The sequence below is a fragment of the Falco peregrinus genome, chromosome 13 (genome assembly GCF_023634155.1).
Source record: "Falco peregrinus isolate bFalPer1 chromosome 13, bFalPer1.pri, whole genome shotgun sequence".
Lineage (NCBI taxonomy): Eukaryota > Metazoa > Chordata > Aves > Falconiformes > Falconidae > Falco > Falco peregrinus.
The window spans coordinates 15483261-15506541 of NC_073733.1; the positions used below are offsets into that span (position 1 = coordinate 15483261).

A 23281-nucleotide genomic window follows, 5' to 3' on the forward strand; every position below is an offset into this window, starting at 1 on the left:
GCAGAACCTCAGTGTCTCCGCTCCTGGCTGTGGAGGTATGCCAGTGGCACAGGCTTCCCCAGGGACAAGAAGAAATGCCATGGGTTTGTGCTGGCAAGCGAAGGGTGTGCGCAGGAGCAGGTCAGACTGTCACTCATCTGGCTGCCACCTCCACCACAGGGGGACACTGCTCCATAGGAGGGAAGAGGGTGGCTTTGGGTGGAGGGTGACAATCAGAGCCAGCAATTACTGTGGGACACGTGATAATTAAAAACATCCGAACAGACTGAAGAGATTTTTTTATGTGCCTTGCTCTAAAATGTCCAACACCAGACGCTACCATGAAAGCGGCCAGGACCGTGCCAGAGGTCTTGCCAGGTCCAGCAAGTCTTAGGTCCAGCTAAAGCAGTTAAGAGGATGGTGATGGAAACTTCAGCACCATCAGGTCTAAGAAACGACCAATGTACTGAGAGGTCGCAGTTTCCAGAATTAATACACCAACTTGCCCGTGAGGACAAAAGCTCAGCTGGGGGCAGGGGCAGGACCCTGCCCCAGGGCTGCGGGGGGACTCCTCTTGCTGCCAGGGTCATGTGTCCCAACTTAGGGCCACATTGCCACCACAGCACGGAACAAGAGTCCCATTATGTGCTCTCCTTTTCCCCCTCCACTGAAGCACAGACACAGCCGGAGGAACCCAGAGCAGCCTGCACACGCCGTGCAAGCGTTGCCTGCGAGGCTGTCGCAGCACACAGCTGCTAAAGCAGGTCCTTTCAAGGGCTGTATTTTTTTATTCCAGCTCTTTGGGAGACAGCACCTCATATGCTGCCAAGAACACCACCTTCCTGGCTCGTTTTGCATTTGAAGCTCGTTACCAATTCCATTAATTTTAATTATCAATTCTATGTATGGGAATTTTTCTTTAAATCATGCTTGTAACGGCAATGGTTATGTGAAAAAACACAAACCATACTTGAAGCAAGGGAGCACATGCCTTCCTCGAAGTCAGCAGCATGCCTCGCCCCTACTCGCATGGTTCAGTTTACAAGCTCGTGTCAGAGAGCCGATTTCACACACAAACACAAAATAAAAGCAGGAACACAACTTTTGATCATCCTACATTGATGTTTACTCTTGTTTTCTGTAGCCCCAGGTGACAAATCTGTCCTTTATATAGCGGAGGATTGTTGTGCTATTAACAAAGTCAACTGGACACACTTAAAACTCACCACAGGTCTTTGCATTGGTGGCTTGTACCAAACTAAGGAATAATAATTAGCTGTAAAACGATAAATATAAATTCAAAAACGTTTTTTTCTGAGCAGTAACGCTCAAAAGCAGGAGAATTTACAAGCAACTTTCTTACATATGAACACTTATGCCAAGAAGGGAGATGTTGGAGAAGTCAGCCCCTCTGAACACAGGGCTTTTGTTCCACCACTCTCTGAGCTCTGAAGAAGTTTAATTTTATTTTTTTTCTCCTCATTTAACTTTGCCGGCCTGCCAGCTGGGTATAAGCCAGAAGGGTTATCCAGTCAGACCTTACTGCGATATATTTACAATGGTAGTGCATCTAAGGTTTGTTTATTTCAGGATTAAAATTCAAATGGCTAGAACCATTTAAATAATTAAAGGGCAATCAGAAAATGCCATGAAACCAAACAAATCAGGAAAAGTCATGGAAACCATCAGCAATATTTAATTCAGAAATTCTCTTTGTTAGGGAACTTAGCTGAAAGAAAACAGCTGGATGTAGTTCAACCCTCTAAATTAAAAACAATCTAACAAGGTCTATAGGGATAACTCTTTCAGCTACATATTGGAGACCAGATTCACTTCTACCAAGTAAATGTAATAGCACTCAAAGCTAGAAAGGAAATTCCTCAGAACTGAGGTAGTTTCTAAGTATCAGCACATTTTCCAATTCCTTGCAAAGCAACTTAGCTATTTACAATCCATTTTTTCCCACACATAAATTTATAACTTTTTCAACTTTATGGTTCCATGATTTATTTTCTAAAGAAAAATAATCTAGCCAGAATATCCCTAACTCTACTAACATCATGTTTTAATAAATAACTGGCTACTTCTAGTAAAATTAAGCCTCCAGGATTGTTTATACCAGCCAAGAATACTCCGTCTTTATAGCTTTGCAGAAACTTGGTGTGAAAATAAAAGTTGAATATAACGCTGACCCTGAGCTAACAAGTAATTAATGCTTCAATATAAAAATAGAAAATTATCCTTACAACACAAGGGTGGAATACAGCAAACCCTCTCTCTCTGGATTGCTCTCCCAGCTGGATCCCAGTATCCAGCCAGACCTAAAGGCTACCTAAAGCAGGAGGAGACATGCAGAATAATTTTGAGTCTTTCCAAAGACTTTGTTTTCCCTAAACTCTTTTAAAAATTATTTAATCTCTTTTCTTAAAAATATACATTTCTTTTATTAATGAGTTGCTGTTCACCACAAAACTGTTCCAACTACAAAAGCACAGGTAGAGAGGAAGGTGTCTCAGGTAGTGCCTAAAAGCTACAGTCGCTGGCCATCAGCTCCCAGGAGACCAAATACACTGAAAAAGAGACATCTTCAGCCCTGCCAGCTCCTGACTGCTCCTACTCCGACCTGCCTGCAACGGTGCCGCGGGGCACTGCCCGCCTGCTCCTTCCCTTTTGCCCCCCCATCAGAGAGAAAACAGAACTCTTGCAAGAACAAACTCGGCACCCCCCCGCCTCCCCCTTGCCCGAGTATTCCTTAAAAACAAATTTTAAAAAATCAATCCAACATTCATCTTAACAAATTTGCAGACAAGACACATGTTGGCATTCGGATCTGCGAGACGACACGTTGCTTCCAACCGAACAAGTTTAATGCCTTATTCCCACGGGGGATGGACGTCGGGAACTGACCTACAGGTTACAGCTAATTGCAAGGATCCCGGGGAACAAACGACAGCTCTTCTTAGCGCCTGCGGAACTGGAATTCTCTGTAGACTCTTCCAATTTAACCAAACCTCCTGTAAAGAAAGTACAACCTGCTCCTCGCATTAACGCCCTATGCAAACAGGGCACTTGGCACACCGACCAGCTCTGCCTTCACCTTCTGTTTCACCACGTAATAAAGACAAATTACTTCCACTTCTTTCCAGATAAGGCAACTAACATAATGTGGATAAATGGGAAGTTAACTACATGAAACATGTTTTCTGCTTGTTGGGCAATTATTTTTTTCCCCCATAAGATAACATGATAAATAAAACCTGCTTCTGTACAGATATTTCTCATTTCAGAAACACATACTTGTTACAGGCCAAAAGAAGACCCTGGTTTTTTTTTTTTGTTTTGTTTTCATAAGAAATATAGTAAAAAAAAAAAAAAAAAAAGAAAAAAAAAGAAAAAAAGGAAAAAAAAAGAAAAGAAAAAAGTCATAAAGACACAAATGCAGAGCTAACTACAGGCTTGTATATACATTTTTGTTATCCACCTCTAATATGGATTCTTGGTGAACGGGACAGACTGGTAGCCCCTGTCCATTCCTGTTATTCCCAGAATAGCAAGGGAAAAAAAAAAATACATCAGTATCTTAAAACCAGTGGCAACGTAGTAAAAACTGTACACTGTTGTCCATTAACTTAAAAAGCAATGTCCCTAGATGGTATAAAAGTGAAAGCAGGTGCCTTCTAACTTTGATAATTAAAAGTCTTTCCCCCCCCCCCACCTACGCTGCACAATTATCTCCATTGTCTTTGCATGGCCAAGAACAAAATGCTAAGGAGCAAGGCTGCTTGTGATAAACCGCTCCTGGTAGCGGCAGAAGTGTTCACGTTCTTATCACTCTTGTTGGAGTTCCCAGTGACTTCGGTGGCATTGAATTCGAACTCTGAGGAGCACTGCTGGAGCTCGCAGCCACTGCCGCTCTCCTCCCCGCTGCTCTCCTCACCTGTGGGAGACAAACACACGCACTGTCCTCCTCTGCCACCTGCAGCACCAAGCTTCGCTCGCAGAAGGCAGCGGGGGCAGCGAGGAAAGCAAGCGCATGGATGTTTCAACATTTACGCAACAGAAGCCCAGGTCCTCTGGTTAATGTGGCTTCGGCGTGCCGTCCATCGCACCCATCCGTGAGCTGGCAACGTGTGCTCATGGCCCAGAAAGCCAACCAGAGCCTGGGCTCCCAAAAAGAGCCATGGCCAGCAAGGTGAGGGAGGTGGTTCTGCCCCTCTGCACTGGTGAGACCCCAGCTAAGCACTGCCTCCAGCTCCGGAGTCCTCAGTACGGGAAAGACACGGACCTGTTGGAGCAAGTCCAGAGGAGGACGAGGAAAATGGTCAGCGGGCTGGATCACCTCTCCTATCAGGACAAGCTAAGAGATTTGGGATTGTTCGGCCTGGAGAAGACAAGGCTCCAGGGAAACCTTATTGCAGTCTTTCAGTACTTAAAGGAGACTTATAAGAAAGATGGGGACAGGCTTTTTAGTAGGGTTTGTAGCGATAGGTATAAGGGGTATTGGTTTAAACTAAAAGAGGGTAGATTCAGGCTAGATATAAAGAAGAAATTCTTTAGCGTGAGAGCGGTGAAACGCTGGAAGAGGTTGCCCAGAGAGGTGGTAGATGCCCCATCCCTGGAAACATTCAAAGTCAGCCTGGATGGGGCTCTGAGCAACCTGATCTAGGCGAAGACGTCCCTGCTTATTGCAGGGGTTGGGCTAGATGATCATTAAAGGTCCTTTCCAACCCTAATCATTCTATGATTCAATGGAAACAAGCCTCCTCACACAGCCTGTTGGAGATGCTGTTTCCCACCCTCTTTACCAACATGCTTTACCCACAGCTGAAGCTTAACCAGCTACTCTTGTGTTAGCATGAAATGCAATTAAAGAAAAAGGCAAACGGGAGCACACATACTTATGTCAATGAAGTCGACATCGTTCCCACTGTACGCATTCTTCAGCTTGTTGGTCATCACCCGCAGAGCCATGATTTGCCGGCGAATCACCATGTCTGGTTTGGTAATATCAACTTCTACCTCCGGGTTATTCACTTGACTTGCTAGGCCGTTTCCAGTCACCGCAAAGTCATACCTGAAAAGAAACCACTCCTGCTGGTACCAGAGCTGCAGCTTGGCAGGGTCCCACACCGATGGGCAACAGTGTGGGAACTTGGTGATGCCACCTTTGTTCCAACCTGGGAGATACTCTGAGCCCAACACGATCTTCCCACATAATAACCCTCATGGAGCCCTTCTCCAGCTTCTTACCCCATCTCCCCTCCCTGCAATCTGAGCAGCATGTGGAATTAAACATTGTTTTCACATTCCCCTGCCTTTGCGGCACAGGGTAAGGATTTTCTCCCCAACCTGAAAAGTGAAGGAATGTCTAGGGCTTATAGTAATAATAACTTACAACGGCATAAATCAGCTCACTGCAGGCAACAGAGAAAAACAAGCTGCTGAGATGCCTAGGTGCCTCGATGCCCAGTTAGATGACACTTCCAGGAAAACAACCTTTGGGGCCATAGTTATCCCAGAGAAACCTATAGTAACTGTTGGAGCCAAGAGTGTCATTCTGGCTTTGCATAATGCACCTTAACCATCAAGCTGGGGTATTAAATGCGTACTTCCCACCACGCAGACATGAGATGCAATTTCCCTAATAACCCCAGCAGGAGAAACATCTGTGATGTTGAAGATGAGATAACATAACCCCATGCATTGAAGCAGAGAAGAGACGAGCTGCTCAGCCTGAGGAGGTGTGCATGCTCAGAACTGAATACACATACAGCCTCTGGGTTTAAAAGAGACTGAGCAACAAACCCCAACAGAATACATCTCCTGAAACAGGTATTTGGAGTATCACCTTACAGAGCAGGGATATAACAATTTTTTCTCTCCTCCAATTACCTGACTTGACAAGCAAAAAAAAAAAAAAAAAAATAAATCATTGTTTAACTGAAGAAAGCATTGCTTTTCTTAGTTATGATGCCAATGTCAGTATCACGAGAAAAAAGCCTTTAGCACAACCTACTGACCCTTGAGACCAGGCAGCGAGATATAAGCATACATATGAAGGGCATGCTCAAATCCTGTCCTATATATGGAAGGCTTTATTATTATTATTGGTTTTGTTACTATTTGTGATCAATATTGTATGTTTCAAAGAAGTCAGAGAAACCACTGAACTTTTAGCTTATTGGAGCCACAGAGAAAATACTAACAACAAAGCAAAATATAAGATATCCAGCCTCCCCTTTGTCTCCTTGCCCAGTGCTGCAGAGTCTCCATCTCCCCTCCTTACTGGTGCTGGCCCCTGTGCGCACTGGGGAAATCTGCTGTGGAAAGCCCTGTACGTGCTGCTGATAAACAAAACCTGAAGAGGACTGAGTCATTTCTTGTCAGAGACACCTAAACCATCACCCCGGCCAAGTGAGACGAAGTTAAAGGCGCGCACACAAAACAGCACAAAATTTATGCAGTACGGCTTTGCCCTGTGCCCCAAAAATAACAAAGGTAAAAACTACTATTACTTAGAAAAACTGCTGAAAACCCTGGTAGACTGTCTTGGTTGTTTTTTGTTTTTTTTTTCTTAATGGAACATCTTCGATTTTGCTTATTTCCTTAGTAAGCAAACAAAAAAAAGAAACTTCTATTTCCAAAACAAAGGTTAGTTACACAAACAATATGACAGAAAACCTTTGGCTTATTCATATGTTGGCAATTTCTTCCTCACAAGAAAGAAAAGAGGGGGAAAAAAAGCTTTGTAAGTATTTTTCCACAAAAAGCATGCAAGAAAACCACGGGCCCCCTTGTGTCACTGACCTCAGCAGTGGAGAAGAGGACCTTTCACCAGCCTCCATCTCCCCTGCTCTTGCTCAACAGGGAGCCCAGCAACAGCTTCTGGTAGAAACACCAGCTGGGGGCACTGGGGCCACAGCTCTGTCAGACACCACAATCATCCCTACCCTGTGCCCATGATACAAGATTTTGTACAAATTGCCTCCAAAAACCCGTACGCAACCAGTAAGAGGTTTAAATCCAAGGAGAGATGCCATATCTGCATATCTAGTCTCAGTTCCCTCCTTTAAAACAAACCACTACGCAGAGTTTGAACAACCCTTTAGCTTTGTGTTCAAGCTCTCCCACCTACAAAAAACAAAGGGGTAATAGCAGCAACCTGTCTTGGGGGAGCTGGGATCACTCCTGTAGGAGAAGAACACTTGGGGAGAGGGGCCAGTGGGCCAGGAAAGGCTGGGGTGAGGGGGAAAGAGTTAACTGGGGGTGGCCAAACTTCGCCAAACCTGCTCTTGGCGCTCCCATTCCAGCACTCGTTCTCATTGACTGTGCCTACAGACATCTTTTCATCATTGCAAATGTTGCCAGGGAGAGATGACCAAAATTTTTTGGCTTGCTTCAACTTCTCTTTCACATCAGTAACCTATTAAGTAAAACAAAAAAAAAAACCAAAAAAAAACCAAACAAAAAAAGAAACACGGCACATAATCCAGAATACCACTCATTAAAAGTGAAGCTGGAAAGGTATTTTTTATCACAACAGATGTGTATAGGCCAGATCTTCAGGCTGCGTGTTTTGATGGTTGATTTACTTTTTTAATACAAAATTAAACATGGCTCCTCACACACATATTACTCATAAGCCAAGCCTTAAACACAGGCACTTTTCTAACACAGAAGTGTTGAGGTAATTCATGTCTAGAGCCATGGGCAGATTACACCCCTCAGAGAGTTTAAGACAGCCAAGGAATATTAAGAAACCCTATAAATTACAAATGGAAAATTATATGCTATGGCACATGGGTGCAAAGCGCCTGTGCAGCACTAGCAGGATCAGGCACTCACCAGTCGGTCCAAGCTCGTGCCGGCCGCTGTAGTTGGCCGCTCCTCCGGGTTGTAGGGTCTGAAACGAGCGCTGAAACCGCTTTCAGAGACAGAGCGAGCAGTCCGGCCCTGGGCAAGCGTTTTTGGCTGGCCACATCCTTGGAAAACCTACACAAGAGGAGGAAAGGGTTTTATGAAATGGGAGGTCACAAGAGCCTCCCTTCTCCAGGCTCCAACCCAGTCCCTGCCCAAAATAATACGTCAGCTTTATATACCTACTTGAAAAAGCATCAAAGAAAAAACATTGACAAGAGTGTGAAAACAAAACACGTTGGATAAATAAAGCCTCAGTGTCTTCTCGGCCCTTTTACCTTCTGAGACACCTGCATGCTGTTCTCCTGCATGTTCATGATCGCATCTGAAATTTTCACATCAATGGGGTCCATGACGGACTCGATATTGAAAGGACCCTCTAGCCTCTCTGCTACCAGCAGCATCGAATCTAACACAAAGAAAGAAACAAAGGCTTTTAATGGTGGCGCTTCAGGAGTAACAGTAACAAGGATAACAGATTGAGCACACAGCCATTACCCACTGCAACACCGCTTCTGACCAGCACACATCTCCAGGAAACATTTTGCTGTTCCCAGAGCCTACAGCTTCACCAGGCACGTACAGGCTGCCAGCATCGAGCCATGGGCTCATATACATCAAACACCACATTAAATGAGGGAGAGCCATCGCAGCCTGCCAGCAGGCAGCCTGTAATCAGCTCCTCCCATTAGAACGAGCATTACTAACACTCTCCTCTCCGTGCCTGTTTATTAAAAGTTGCCTTGTGTCATTTGTTTTTCAAGACTGCTTTCAAATCCACTGGCTTCCTCAGGCTGGTCCTGAATACAAGACACCAATGCAAAAGGGCACAAGATGATCACTGCTACCATCTCTCCCTTACGGAAGGCTACAGGCTTTGTCGTGCATTGGGAAGCCAAGGGGTCGCACCTTCTGCCATTACATGGACAATCTGCACAAGGGAGACTGCATGAGACCAGGGTAAACGCTGTGCACTAATATTTGGCACATTTCCAGGCAAGGGGAGATGGAAAAGTCCCTCAGCCGACATGGGGTCACTCCTCCTGTGCAGACATGCACATCTTCACCAAATACATCATTAAACACAGCAGCTACTGAACATCCAGCACTTCTTCTGAGAAGTTATTATTGGCACAAAGGCCTTCACCCTGCATTGAATTTAAGCCTTCTCTCTGGTTCTCCCCTAAAAGGTGCCTCCAGGTACACACCTGGTGCTCAGCACTTGTCTCTTCTCACCCATCACAACCTTTATTTAGTTTTCACTGTGGTCCCTCAACCCAAAAGCACTCCGTTTGATGGCCTCCTCTTCTGCGTCACTTCATGACACTCTGCCATAAACTGATTTCCCAGTTGTGTTTTTTTCCTAGCCTTGTGACATGGAAGGCCAGGGCACAAGGGCCCCACTGGCCCAGAGGTAAAATAGTCTCCCGAAGAGCTCCTCCCCACTCCCAAAATAGGCTTGTTCCCTTCTGAGAAGGAGAAATGGGCATTTCACAGTCAGTCTATTAATATCTCATGAAAAGTGTTTCTCATGACATTCACCTTTCTCCTAAGCACAAGAAGGTACTTCCAACAAGCAGAGAACTTCTGTGGGCTCCAGTTAACCTGTTAAAGCCCTATAAAGATATCCCACATACTGAACAATTTAGTAATACCTCTGCCTGAGCACCCAAGTCATGTTAAACTACACTAAAAAAATCCACAAGCTGACGACAACTATATAACCAATCTACTTGTACTTAAATTTTTATTGTAACATTAATAAATAGTAATAAAAATAATAAAAAAATCGCCCTACACCAAAACCCCCACTTAAACTGCAGGTGCTTTCCTACCCTGTAAATCCATTTTTTTCAAGACAACTCAGTATCCTAGAGATTTGCTGGGTGTTAGTTAACGGTCTATCAGTTGATCAATCCATCCTAAAAACCGTGTCAGCTAGGACTCACAGAGCTCCACTAAGGTGCTGGTGGTGTTTAAGGAGTGAACCCTGGGAGGAGCTGGAGCCCCCAGGAAAGCCACTCGCCCCGCAAGCACACACCACCAGCATCAATGATGGAGCTGTTGCAGGGCATGGCTGGAATTTAGCCGTAGGTCTGAACTAAACACATTTTAAAAAAAAAAAAAAAAAAAAAAAAAAAAAGGAAAAGAAGAAGGTAATAACAAATGAAACAAAGAGTCTTAGACTGTATTGTGGTGGGCTCCAATAAAGTGATGCTTCAAATCTCTGAGTAATGACCGCTAGCATGAATATACCATTGTGCCGGAGGGGAGAAAAATGCTTTTGATGTGCTACCAAATGGAGACTTTTGTAAACAAGTGGAGCACAACTTAAATGTGTTCATCATTGTCAAAGCTTTTGGGGTTTTTCACGTGCATAAAGAACATCCCAGTGCAGTTTGCAGGAAGCCGCTCATTTCAAATAAAAATATTATGAATAGACAGATAATAAAACACACAAAATGCATAGTTTAAAAAAAAAAATCATTCCATTTTGTAACTACTTAATTCTCTGAGTGGCCAGGAAAGGCCGCAGATCAATAAAGTGTTTGTGAAAGACTGAAAGGAAACATAAACCCCAATTCTTCTGGCTGTTTGGCGTCTTTGTAAACTTTGAGCCGGGCAGGCCATCCACAAGACCATGGGAATGTAGAGCGAATTGGGTCCTTTGTTAGCAGGGGTGCCATGGCGTTACATGTATCACAGCCCAGGAATGCAGCCTCCGCTTTGACTGCCGATAGAGAAAATGCATTCGGCCTCCAGCAGAGCTGCCAAAGCTGGCGAGAAAAGATAAGGAAAGTAATAATTGCCCTTGGAAAATATATTCAACTGGAGCTCTTCAGGAGCTGGGATTGATACTGGCAAGGAGCACTAAACGAAATAAACTTTTATTAAAATTTAGAAGGGAGGGGGGGGTGGGTGGCTCTACCTCATCCACAATTTTGATTTTGGAAACATCCTGCAAAAACTTTTACCTCCCACCAGGAGCTGGCTGGTGTCCCCACCAGCAGTTGTGGTGAGCAGCGATTCCCTCTGGCAGCCACGTTTGACATTAATAAGGTTGGCTGGGGTTCAAGATAACGCTAGCATCACTGCGCGTCGAGAGGGGAGGCACGCTGCACTGACACCAGAAATGAAGCTTCAGTACAATTCATCTCCCAAAAAGACTTCCCACTTCTGGGAGAGACAAGCTGATTATAAATATCAATTATTTTGCCCCAGCTGTGGTGCAAAATAATTGATATTTATAAACCACGGTGAGGTGGCTCAGATCTGCGTCACCAAAAAAAAGTCTGGCAGAGTGAAAAATGTACCCTGGGCACTTATTACAAATACACAGCACGACAAAGACTGTCTCTCCTCCCTGTGATGGGGAGACAGAAGTGGATTTGGCGGGGGGTGGGGTGGGGGGGGGGGGGGGGGGGAACCCCAACCCACACCATATAGGCCATCACTTAAAGACCCTTTTCCTCCTGCATACATTTGTCCTTGCTACTGGCATTGAGACAATCCTTGGCGACAAAGCACCTCACTCTCATGAAGGAAAGCAATTCTTTCGCATTGTGCCACCAATAATCAGAAACCCACATCTTCAGCCTCACTGTCTGACTTGAAGAACAAAAGGCAGTTTTCAGTCTTAACCCCAAGATCTGATTTAAAAGGGGAGGGAAAGAGGGGGAAGACCTTGACCATTCATCAACAACAATCTTTTCTTCTTTTTTTTTTTCTTAAGGGGAAAAAAATTCTTTGCACACAAAGTAGTACTCCAGATATGTGTATGGAACCTAAATTTGACATCTCTGAGCAGAGTGAACCTTTGGAAGGGGGGGCAGGAATTATGAAAAGGCACTGGAGATTAACACTGTTCATTCAGGAAAGCTCTAACTCCCCCCGAAGAGCTTGTTTGAAACAAAGTCTAATTGGTGTACAATTGTGCCAGGAATAGAGGGTGAAATAATTCAGATAGTTGAATGGAAGAAAAGAGGGTAATTCAGTCATTATTTCATATACCACAACTTTAAAAGGTACTTTGCAGAAGTAAGGAAGTATAAAGTCTTGTCTTGAAAACCTGACAAACTTTACATCCCAGTTTGGAAATGCTTTACATAACTGACTTATATATAGACCCATTAACACATGCACATGCATATTTCATATGCACATGCACCCAAATTCATATATACTTGCAACATTTGTTGCAAGTTCTCCCATTTACCTATCTTTAAATTATTTTGCTAGGTTCAAAATCTGGTTTTCACATGTAATAAGTAATTGTCATAACATAAAACTTAAGTTTTGACATAATTTAAACCCACAATGCAAAACAGCATTGACCCCATGCAGGTGGGCTGATTTTTATGGGGGGGTGTGTGTGTGTGTGTGTGTGTAGGATTTTTTTATTTTGTTTGTTTGTTTATTTATTTATTTAAACCTTTGTACACACATGCAGGTTGTATTTGTGACACATGCCCTGCCCCAAACACCAGATCTATTTAATTTAATTTGCCTCAAGTGGCAAATTGCAATAGAAACCAAAATCTGGAACATAACCAGCACCTGTTCAGGTATTAAACCATCTAAAAAAGCACAACTGAAGTTTTCAGTATACACACTCCACTGCACGAATCAACCCAGAGCGCAAGAACCAAGTAAATACTGCCAATAAATGTAACAATGCTTAATACCATACTTAAGTAATGAGCAAGCAAGAAGCCCCTTGGGGAGGAAGCACTGCAAGAAGAAAGCTTTGCTTCCAACCTAGAATCACATTTATTTATTTTGTCTTGTTTAATAATCTTAATTATTGTATGCAGTCCCTGATCAGTCTTGTGTGACAGGGCTCGCCAGCTTCCCCTGAGGTTCGTTTTTAGCTGCATACCACCTACAGCAATTAGCTGCTTGTGCTTTTGTCTGTTTTCTGGCATTATGCCCTTCCCTTTCATGGGATTCCTCTTTTCTACTTGGACTAGATGTTTGCAAGTCTCCTGGCTTTGAGCTATTTCAGCAACAATTGTAGCTGAAATACTTAATATTCTCATGAGAAAGACGGCTGGGAGGAATGGGGGGGGTGAGGGGTGTCAGCCTCCCAGAGAATGACTTGGAAACCAAATTTAATGTCACATTTAACTCCCTATATGGAATACACAGGCAAAAAAATGCCTTCTGAAAATAATACCCTGCACACATCCAGTCGGCATGGGCAACGAAGTGAAAAGCCAGTGCACAAAACATGAGAAAACAAGTTCTAAGATTTAAATCTAGCTTGAAATGCCAATTACCAGCAAGTTTCCTTTTTTTAATCTCACGGCTTAGTAAAGGGAAATCTTTTCTTTCTAACAGTCTTTTTCTTCCATGAGTGGGATGGGAAGAGTACTGCAGCCTTGTCAGTAGCGGCAGATACTTTACATGTGCACTTCATCACACATCAACTGGAGTGAAATGACTGCTCCCAAAGGATGCTCATTCAGAGATAAATCAAGCCTTCTGGAAAAGGAGCACAAATGAAAACATTAAACATTGCCTATTGCCTGTGCCCCCAAAACATGATGCATCACCAATTCTGCTGAGCCTTGACCCAAGGTAGAATTTAACATCTCAGTCTAAATTTCATGTATCAAATAACAATGTTCATGAGCAGATAAGAGACAAAACAAACAGGAGGAACAGGATGGTGAAAACACTTGCAGAGCACCACGTAAGGCCTACCAACATCTCAAAACAACGGTGGCCAAGCACCAAATGAGCTGTTTAAGAACAGATTCAGACACATGTCCCATTCAATTTTTGAATGTAAAATAGAGGCCTACAGCTTTTCCCAAAGGTCACCACGGCTGGCAAGGAGACTCCCAGGCTGCTGAGCAAAAAAACTGGCTTCAAGGAAGGACAGCTGTATGGTGACAACGATGTATAATGAGTAGTATGGAAAAAACATTTGCATACATGTTTGGTCCAGCAAGAGGAGACACCCCAAGCCTACAAGCACACTGCACCTCCACCCTCCTAAAGCTCGCTGCAGCAGAGGTCACAAGCACGACAGAAGTCTTATTCATTTAGAAACTAACGTGAACCGCAAAAGGTGTGCCGTATACAGAGATGTGGAAGTAAAACATACCCATCAAAAACCTGCTACAGCTCAGCACAGCCACTCACAAAAACTGTTCAGGTGAGGGATGCAGTATCAATATATACTCATGCAGTTTTAACCCCTGTTGCCTTACCCATAAAGATATTCCACTCGGCATCCAAGTCCCCTTGGTTGGCCAAGCAGCCTCTCATGACGTTAAAGCAGTAGTTGTAACAAGGCTTCACCGATACCAGACCTCGGCAATGTGGGCAGTACATCATTTTCAGCAGTGCTCGCGTACCCTGCGGTGTGGGGTTCACCTTTAAAAGGGAAAAAAAGAGAAAGAAGAAAATTAGCCCTCTGTCACTGAAGCAAAAAACTTCACGTATTTACCCCAGGGTGGGTGGGGACAGAGCTGTGCAGAGGAGATGCAACAGAGCTCCCCACTTATGTGATCCAGGGATCCGAGGAGCAGATGAAGAAGCCTGGCTCACCTCCTGGGTATACATGCCACTCCAGGGGGCACAGACAGTCCCCATCTCTGCAAAACATTATCTGCACTGCAATACACCTTGCGTATTTGGGCTGCAAGGACAGGAGCCCTGAGGGAACACGCAGCACTCGAGCTCAGGGAAGGCAGTAAAAAGAAACCAAGCCAAAAGGCATAACTGCAAGGCTGCACTACCCAAGCTCTGCTGCAAACACACACTGAAGACAACGATGCCAGGATTTCTTGGGGAAAAAAACGGATGAGATGAGACCTGTGCCGCTATCCCTGCACCAAACCCGCCATGAGCATGCCCTCCTCCTCTGCGGAGCCCCGGCTCAGCTCTTCCCAGACAATTGCACAGCAGGGCTCTCCGGCAGAGACTGGCTCCTTTATCTTCTATTCAACTCCTGCAACACAGCATTTACATGACAGATACCCAGGTTCATTTATACTCAGCACTCATCATGCTAAATAACACTGTTCCCCACACCTGAAGGAGGTGGCAGCCACAGCCCCACTGCTAGGGACAAGCTGGGAGGACCCTCGAAGCCAATGTGCAACTGCTGGGCGCGCAAGCAAGCAGAGCTATCTGCAGCAGGCACGTCACCCCCCCACACCCCGAGCCCTTGACAGGGCTATTTTCCAAAGTGACTCATGGTCATTCATGTTTGATTCACTCTCTGGCCCAGCTTCAAAACATTCATTGAAACCATTTCCACCCAGCCGGTCTGAGGAGCATTCACTCCAGCATCACATACTAGCACCGACCACATGGTGGGTCCACCTAAAGCACTGAACAGAGAAGCTCCCTCAAGAGCAAGTTTAAGTGTTAATTAGCCACACGTGAAAAAGGAAAATTAAGATATGATCAGAGATACACGGACAAAATAGAAGTGGTCTCTGGTGTTTTAAGCAATGCACTTGAGACTTCTTGTAAGGTGTTTATGGCGAGTGCTCTCAATACGTTATGATCCAAGACCGTGCTGAAGGAGACACACACACAGCCCCGAGGAAGAAGTCATTATGTCATTCAGTACGAGTGGCTGGAGATGTGGATGGCCTCCACACCTCATGGCAAAAAGGGTGACAGGACTGAATGGCAATGAACATACACGAGGAAGACCTGGTACCACATGTACGCTGAGGACCTTACTATTGTGAATCCCATCTCAGCACAAGGGCTATGGAGAAACTGAACACAATCAACTAGTTGGCAGCACATGAAACGAAGAGGCAACAGATTTTAACAGAAACAAACCAGAAAACAAAAACACCACTACATAATCAGGCTGGCTTTGCTATATCATCAGCAGATTCTTAAACCCTCTTTTCTTATGAAAAAAGATGACAGATAAAAATCTGTTGTGTTTCTGACAACTCCAGAAAGATCACAGTTTCTCTTCAGTAGGCAAGGAAACTTAGAAAGACAAGACAATTTTCTGCAGTTGATGGAACTCAGCGTTGGATTTTGGCTGGCCAACAACGTTTGTTCAGACATCGCTTTACCCCTCTTTTGTCCACAAAGAGCCCGTTTGGCTGAGCAAAAGGAGACAATGTAGAAAGCTGTTTGTGGGTGGGGGGAATCAGATTCAGACGTTTCAGGGTGCATATATATATATATATTTATATTTGGAAGAAGCAGCAGGAGCCCCAGCAGAAAGCTCCCTATTGGGGCAGCATGGCTTTAAAGCAGAGCTAGTTCAAACACTGGAAGAACTCAAGCAACAGAAACCAGCCAGATCAGATGATTTATAGTTAGAAAACTGAAAGCAGACAAATGTAAAGGTATCATCTGCCATCCAGATGGCGCAGTCCTTGCATAACAAAAAGTTGCGCGCGCGGGGGGGGAAAAGAACTAAATAACATCTCGCACCCAGAGACAGAGCTCTGAAGGATGCCCCAGTTTAGCAGTTTCTCTGATAAACATCCCTTTATGTCATTTGGTGGTAGATGCCAGGACCTCCACGCCTAGTCCTGAGGCTTATCAGTAAATCCTGGCTATCCTAGCACTACTGGCCCTCAAAGAAGTGCTCTGCATCCTCCTCAGGAAGAAAATTATGAAAATGCTGACAGCACCAGCCAGGTACTAGAGCAGTTTGAAGTGGGACAAGGAGCAGGATACTTCCCAGCCCCATCATGCATGGCACGGGATTGCATGGCAGCGTGTTGCACAAAATCACCTGCCCAGCAGTGACCCAGGAGGCAGCTTCCCATCTTAGGTTCCCCGCTTGCGACTGCAATCCTGCAGCATCCCCTGGCTTTGATATTTCATAGGGGTTGATCTTTATGAATCCCAGCAGATGCATAGGAAACTGAAGCCGCTTTCCCACGTTCCACGGCAGACAACTTGGGATGGTCAGTCGGATTAGGTCCTTTGAACAAAGACCCAGGATGATTTTAAAAGCAAAGGGGGTTTTGCTTCCTTGCCTGCATAGGTTTGCAGCTCTGAGCCCTACAGAGCTGAGCACAGGGTGATGGCAAAGGGGACAAAGAAAAGACAAACCCCAGCCTGCAGCGACTGCCAAACCGAGCCCTAACTAGCAATGGACGTAACCCACAGAGATGATGTTAGTTTGCAATATAGTTGCAGGTGAAGAGGAAGACAAAGAGGGGAAATTCATCAGTCCAGATCTGACATTTTATGGTGTCAGAAAGCAACAGGAAGGCACAAACACAGATCACCTCCAAGAGAGTGTCGTGGAAGATTATGAGCAATTACACCTCATTACAACAGTGATAAATGCTTAACTGCTGTGTATGGCAGCAATGAGAACCTTAACCCCTGGCAAGGGGCCCATACCCAGTCCAGACCAACTCTGGATCTGTCAGTGGGATGTGCCATATGTTGCACTGGCAATTCTTCACAAGCTTTTAATGTTCACTCTGCCACGCCAGGTGCAAGCTCTTAAAACACCATTGTATGTAACCGTAAACCCAGATATGCTTTGTTCTGGGGTTGTGTTTATCTTGGAAAGCAATCCAAGTTCATTCAAACTCTACTCTAGAATGACCCTCAAAACCAAATAATCTCCTTTCTAATAAAGCAGAAAGCTTTATTTGCTGAAGAGGATTTACTCTAGTAGATTTGAGCCCAGGTAGTACTACGCTATAGTGCTCATACCCTGTAAAAACTTCTAATAGAAGTAAATGCACTCCAACCCCTTCCTTTTATCTTGTGAAATTTATTTCCTTTCCGTGGCGTTCCACACCACTGCAGCAATCCATCACCCTGTGGTTTCATCATGTAAATTACAATTTGTCCATATCTATATGCTTTGTCAAACGTGAAGATTAAAAGCTGCTAACAGATGTGTTTTGGCACCAATCTTCACATTCGTATTGAACTTGCTCCTTAAAAATACAGATTCACACACAATTCACAAAAATTAAGTGAAAAGCAAACAATTCTGGGCTTAATTCAAATGCTTCATATCACGTTTGTTGAAATAGCCCCCCAAATTCCATTGACTGTTGAAGGTACAATCACGTTCTTGTAAAAAAGACATGCTCTTGGTATAATAAAATCTAGTTTTAGTTGGTACCTTGTCATACCCATCCTGCTTCATTTTCATATAAGGGAAACTGCCTTACATCCTTAGCCTTTTCCAGCTTGTTGGCAATTACATCTGGATGCATACATCTGGTAGAAACTACACCACTGAAGTACACACCTATCAAGTGAAACGCCTTGTTAACAGCCTACCACAAAGCCGCCAAAACTCAAGATAAACCAATCTGTGCAAGCAGATAAAAACTCAAAGAAGCAACCAGCTTCTTTTCCCCCTCTTTCCAAAGGCAAGGAATAGCTGAGGAAGGATGAAGGATGACAGAGCTCCAGCCATGGATGGTCCTGCGGGGAGCTCCCACCAGCTGCCAGACAGCCAGAGCCACATTCTATTCTCTCACTCTACCCTCAAGTTAACATTAAGAATGTTAATAACAATATTTAAAATCCTGTCAGCTTTAATAACTATTTATAATAACACTGATAACTCAGGCTTTCTTATTTTCCAAGCTTGCGCAACAACAGTGTTGCCATGCCAGCAGCACAGCCACCAGAAAACATAAAAATCCAACAATTTGAAAGTAAATGCAGTAAAATTACTTTTGATTTATACTGTGTTTTCTTTGGAGAAAAAAATGCATTAGGGCATATATATGCAATACTGCATAAGGAATACTGAAGGAGTAACTTCCCAGTGACATGGAAAGATGATTTCATGACTTAAAGTAATTCCAAAGCTGACTGAAGGACTGTGGGATGTTCCAGGTGAGCAGCCAATTTAGACAAGTGAAGTGTCACCTATTTTTGGGACCAACACAGCCTTACTTGTATCACTTTTTCCTTCCCTCAGTGTTGTGCAAGAGCATCATCCTGGCCCGTGCCAGTCCAGACATTCAGCTCATTGTGAAGCAGAGAATCACTCCGGAGGCTCATGGTTTGCTTCCCCACCCCAAATATTCCAATGAAAGTGTTCTGGAATTCACTACACATTTAACCAATTTTTGCTGGCCCAGTGCTAGCACACAAATAATTTAGAAAGCATCTGGTTCAACCACAAAGTTGAGCCTCCGAGGTCTTGCACAAGGGAGCACATTTAGGAGTGATATTTGGGAACTGCACAGCTCTGTGCCTTGTCAGTATTTGCTACCCATGGCAGTGTCTGCTGCAGCTTTATCTTGGGCAAGGAAAATTTCAAGACTACACTTATGCTCTACTCCCTACTTACAGCTTGCTTTACCTCCCCCCAACCCCACCCAGATGTGACACTGCCAGAGAGGAACAGCAGAGCTCCCAAGAATCACACCACCAGTCACTCAAACAGCTCAGTCTTAATATTAAGAAGTCAAACAGAAGCACTGCGTGCTTGTCCTCCCCATTGGCACTCCCAGCCCGCACAGGGCAGAGGGGACCCCAGGGTGCCAAGTGGATGCCTCTTCAACTGAACGCTTATGGAGTGATGGCAGCATTAGCATCTTCTGCACTCCGTGTCCTCAGGACCAATGTGCCTTTCACACAAAGCTTGGTCTCCGCAGCACCTGCCTTTCCTTGACCCAGAGACACAGCAGATTTTTAGAAGTGTTTTGTTTGCTTTAATGAGCAAAACAGCGAGAACATTTCATCTTGGTAGCTATACCCAAAAACTTCCTTAGTTATCCCTCACATCGGTTCTGCTGCTAATGTTGAAAATACAGCGCAGGGCAAGGCAAAGAAAGAAAAAAACCCTGAAAAAAACAAACAAAAAAATACCCCAAAACCCAAACCAGTGGACTGAAACACTCCTGCATGATGCCATCAGCTCCAAACCCACCGTCACATCCATGTGCACCCTCAGCCTGTCAAATCCGTGACGATTGCTGCTCGAGCATGCTTTGAAGGCTATGCCTAGTGCAGACCCTCAGATCACGGGAGCAGAGGCAGATGCAGCCACATTCTTGGCAGGTCTTCTCAGGGTCATCTTTGATATGGAGAAGTGCTTGGTATTGTTTTCTGCATTGATGTTTGCCCTTGGCACACGGAAGGCAACATCCTTATGTACGGCAGCCCCTTGGTCTGGCCTCACAGCTTGCAACTTGCTGCCTGGACAGTGCTGCTTCTTTGGAGGTCCCTCCGCAACACTGAAAGGGCTCCTCGGCTCTTCCTCAGTTGCCCATGAAGCAGCATGATCTGCACCCCATCTCCCCTCAGTGCACGCAAGCAACACATTTCATTTATTGTCACTTCCCTGGGAGGGTTCTCCTCTTGTCTGAAGGCTGCCCAGCTTCATGGGATACAGGGATATGAACTTCTTCCTGAAGAAGGATTAAGGTCACATTCCCCTTCAAGTCAAACCAAGGGCAAAGACTGCACAAAGGGAGACTGGACCTTTGCTCTCTGCCTAAACTTTTAGAGCCTCAAAAGGTAATTAATAGGGGCACTATTTTTAATGAAATGGGAGCTCAGCGCCCTTATGTTTTTGATGATACAGGCCTTAATTCTTGTTTCATTATTTTCGTCACCGCGTTTCCTAAGCTAATGTCTGGTCCACATGCAGCATCCATGCCAAGAAGGGTAGGAGCCACAGTTCAGGAGATGCAGCCGGAGGTAAGGGAGCTCACACAGGCCAGCAATAGGTTGGTTTATGCAGGTTCAGAGCTTCAACTTGTGCTCCATAGAAGCCTGAGTAAAGATGAGGCAGCTCAGAGCAAAAGAGGTTAAAAAAAGCCACCGGGCTCTCACTCCAGCTTTGGAACAGCTGTGGGAAGGCAATCACCTGTCCCCGCTGCAACCATCCACCATAAACGCTTTGAAGAACATGCCCTCCTTGGCTGCTATCATCACAATTTATTAGGGAAGAAATGCTGATACCAAGGAAGCCGAGCCTTCTCCACCCACTGCGAACATCTCCAGCAGCTTCCTCTCAGCTGTTAATGTCTCTTGAGGACAGCAGAGGAGGTAGGTGTATTCTTCATATGAAGCTGTGCATTATTTCATACAGCTCATATTTGTGCTTCGAAATTAAACGCTCTTTCTTGCATACAACTTTGAAGTTGTCATCTTTCCACGTTTCCCATGGCTGGGCTGCAAGCCCCTTTTCCAATGGCCCTGCTGCTTTGGTTGCACCTCATGTGGCTCCCCAAGCACGCAAACGCCCATCGGGGAGGCGATTTGGGAGTCTCCAGAGCTCCCAGCAGTTCCTCACACCATCAGACACAAGGGCAAAAGTGGTAAAAGAATCCCAAAACAACAGTTCATCATCATCAATCTCCTGGGGGGCTGCAGAAAATTCTCACCACCACTGCAACTGCAGGAGGTCCCATCTGCATGTCCCCATTCACAACTCTGCAGAGACACAGTGACACAAACGCAGGGATTTGATGTCAAGTGGCTGCACACTTCACCCTTCACACTCCTCCGCTGCTGACCTCCCCTCCCAGCCCGTGGGTCAAGCAGGCTCCTCCTGACCCTACAAAATGCTGTCAGGGGGCTCAATCCTCGACTTCACCTTCTTCTCCCCCCTCAACAGGGACCTCCACCCCATACCTATAGTTGACCTGCCCTCAGCAAGCCCCTGGGCACTTTGCTCTCAAAGGTGTCATGACCCTCGACCAGGCTGGGATCTAATCACATGTTAACTAATTAAGGGAACATCTCTGCAGCTTGAGAACTGCCCAGTTGCAGGTTCTCATCCTTTTTCAGTCACTCTGGGCTCTGGCTTGTATTTGTTCCTTTTTTCCACCCCTGACTGGGGCAGGAAATGTCACTGCTGGCAGCAATTTAACCCGGCTGATTTTAGTGCTTGTCGAGGGCCAAGTAGCAAGTGAGCGATTAGGGGATGGAGATATTTCCGTCTCCCAAAGGCAGGGGCAGGAAGGTCAGAGAGAAAGCACCACGTGTCAGCAGATGGCAGAGGGAAGCACTGGAGGCCCCCAGCCCCTTGCAGCCCACCTCAGATGCAGGACATCTCTAGCATCCTAGGTTTTCTTCTCAGACCTGCTGTTCAGGACAGATTTGGAGAATTTTCTACTTTTTCATTCCAAAGGAGGGAATTTGAGGGGTGAAGACTTGAGCATCAAAACCATGGCATTTAAATGCAGTTTGCAAAAGTCTGTGCTTTCTCTCAAAACCATACAGCTTTCTCACTGTTGTGTGTTTGGGCAGCAGCACACAGCTTCTGCTTCTTCCAAGGTCAAATTCAAAGTTATTTCCTAGAATTCTGGCTCAGAAATCAAGCATACTCACAGCTTTTCAATATTTCCTCTTCCTTTCCCCCTTTACTTCCAAACTCATGCAAGAACAATACCTTTTTAAATGCATCTCCCTAGTGAAGATGTAAAAATATATAGGATCATTAAAAAAACATCAAGACCATTCTACCATAAAGTGCTCTTTGCTCTCCTCAGAGCACCCCAGGAAAGTAAAAAGCAGCTGGGTCTTGCAGTAGTTTGTATTTCTCCTCCTGAAGATTTTCAATTAAGCATTTTTAACTTCCTTGTTACAAAACACATTAAAAGTAAAACTAATTTGCATTACTTAGGACATTTTTTCATAAAGAAGAATAGAAGATTTATCCCTCAAGTTAATCCCTGGTATAAGCAGTCATCCCACTATAACTCCTGAGTAAAAATAATAAGAAAGCAGAGTCAATAGAGTCATTATACAGAGCTCAGCAAAGCCAGGCTAATCTATATGTAATGTGGGATGCCCCAAAACACAACCACAAAGCAGCAGGCATAAACACATCAGCTTTTAAACTCACATACAGAATTTCCCATTGTGTCTTGCAGAAACATGATGTTAAATTTCCACTGAATCAGACTAGAACTCACAATTAATAGAAGATTATTATTCCTTCTACTGCCGCAACTAAAGCTTAGGTGACCAGCAGCAGGGAGTTTTGCTGCTGCTTGGAAAAGTGTCTCTGTTGCACGATTTCCAGTGCAACTTGTGAAAGTGAAGTGGAAAGTGCAGTAACTGTGATCGTCCACGGTGTGTGAGCTATTTTTGCAGCTGAGTGCGTCTCTGGGTAACCTTCCACACTCGAGCAATTAATTCTAGGGTTGAAGGCAACTCTACACTCAAGGATCTTCAAAAGGGAAAGAGAAATCACGATGCCACCTTGGGTTCATGACTCTGATTCATAACAGATGCGGGGACTGTAGCCCTCGTGGTCCCGTGTCAAGTCTGGAGACGATTTGATGAATTCTGAGCAGATGGAGCATAAACACGATCCCTCACCCATGCACGTTTACTGCCTATCAAGTGATTGCACATTCCCGAAAACCATACTGGAGCTTAACAGACGGACCTCCCACCCAAATACTTAATCTGCTCTCTCCAGCACTGAAAA

At 44.8% G+C, this 23281-nt stretch overlaps 1 protein-coding gene across 1 annotated transcript in view; it reads right to left on the reverse strand.

Annotated features, from left to right (window-relative positions):
• Nucleotides 1-1527: 1527 nt before the first annotated feature.
• GPC4 (glypican 4) overlaps nt 1528-23281 on the reverse strand; it is a 69346-nt gene continuing 47592 nt past the window's right edge. The window contains exons 4-9 of the mRNA XM_055818120.1: nt 14115-14280; nt 8175-8305; nt 7825-7971; nt 7266-7402; nt 4878-5053; nt 1528-3916 (exon numbers count right to left, since the gene is read on the reverse strand). Coding sequence (XP_055674095.1) covers nt 3708-3916; nt 4878-5053; nt 7266-7402; nt 7825-7971; nt 8175-8305; nt 14115-14280 — 966 coding nt within the window. The 3' untranslated portion in view covers nt 1528-3707. The remainder of the gene's footprint in view (nt 3917-4877; nt 5054-7265; nt 7403-7824; nt 7972-8174; nt 8306-14114; nt 14281-23281) is intronic.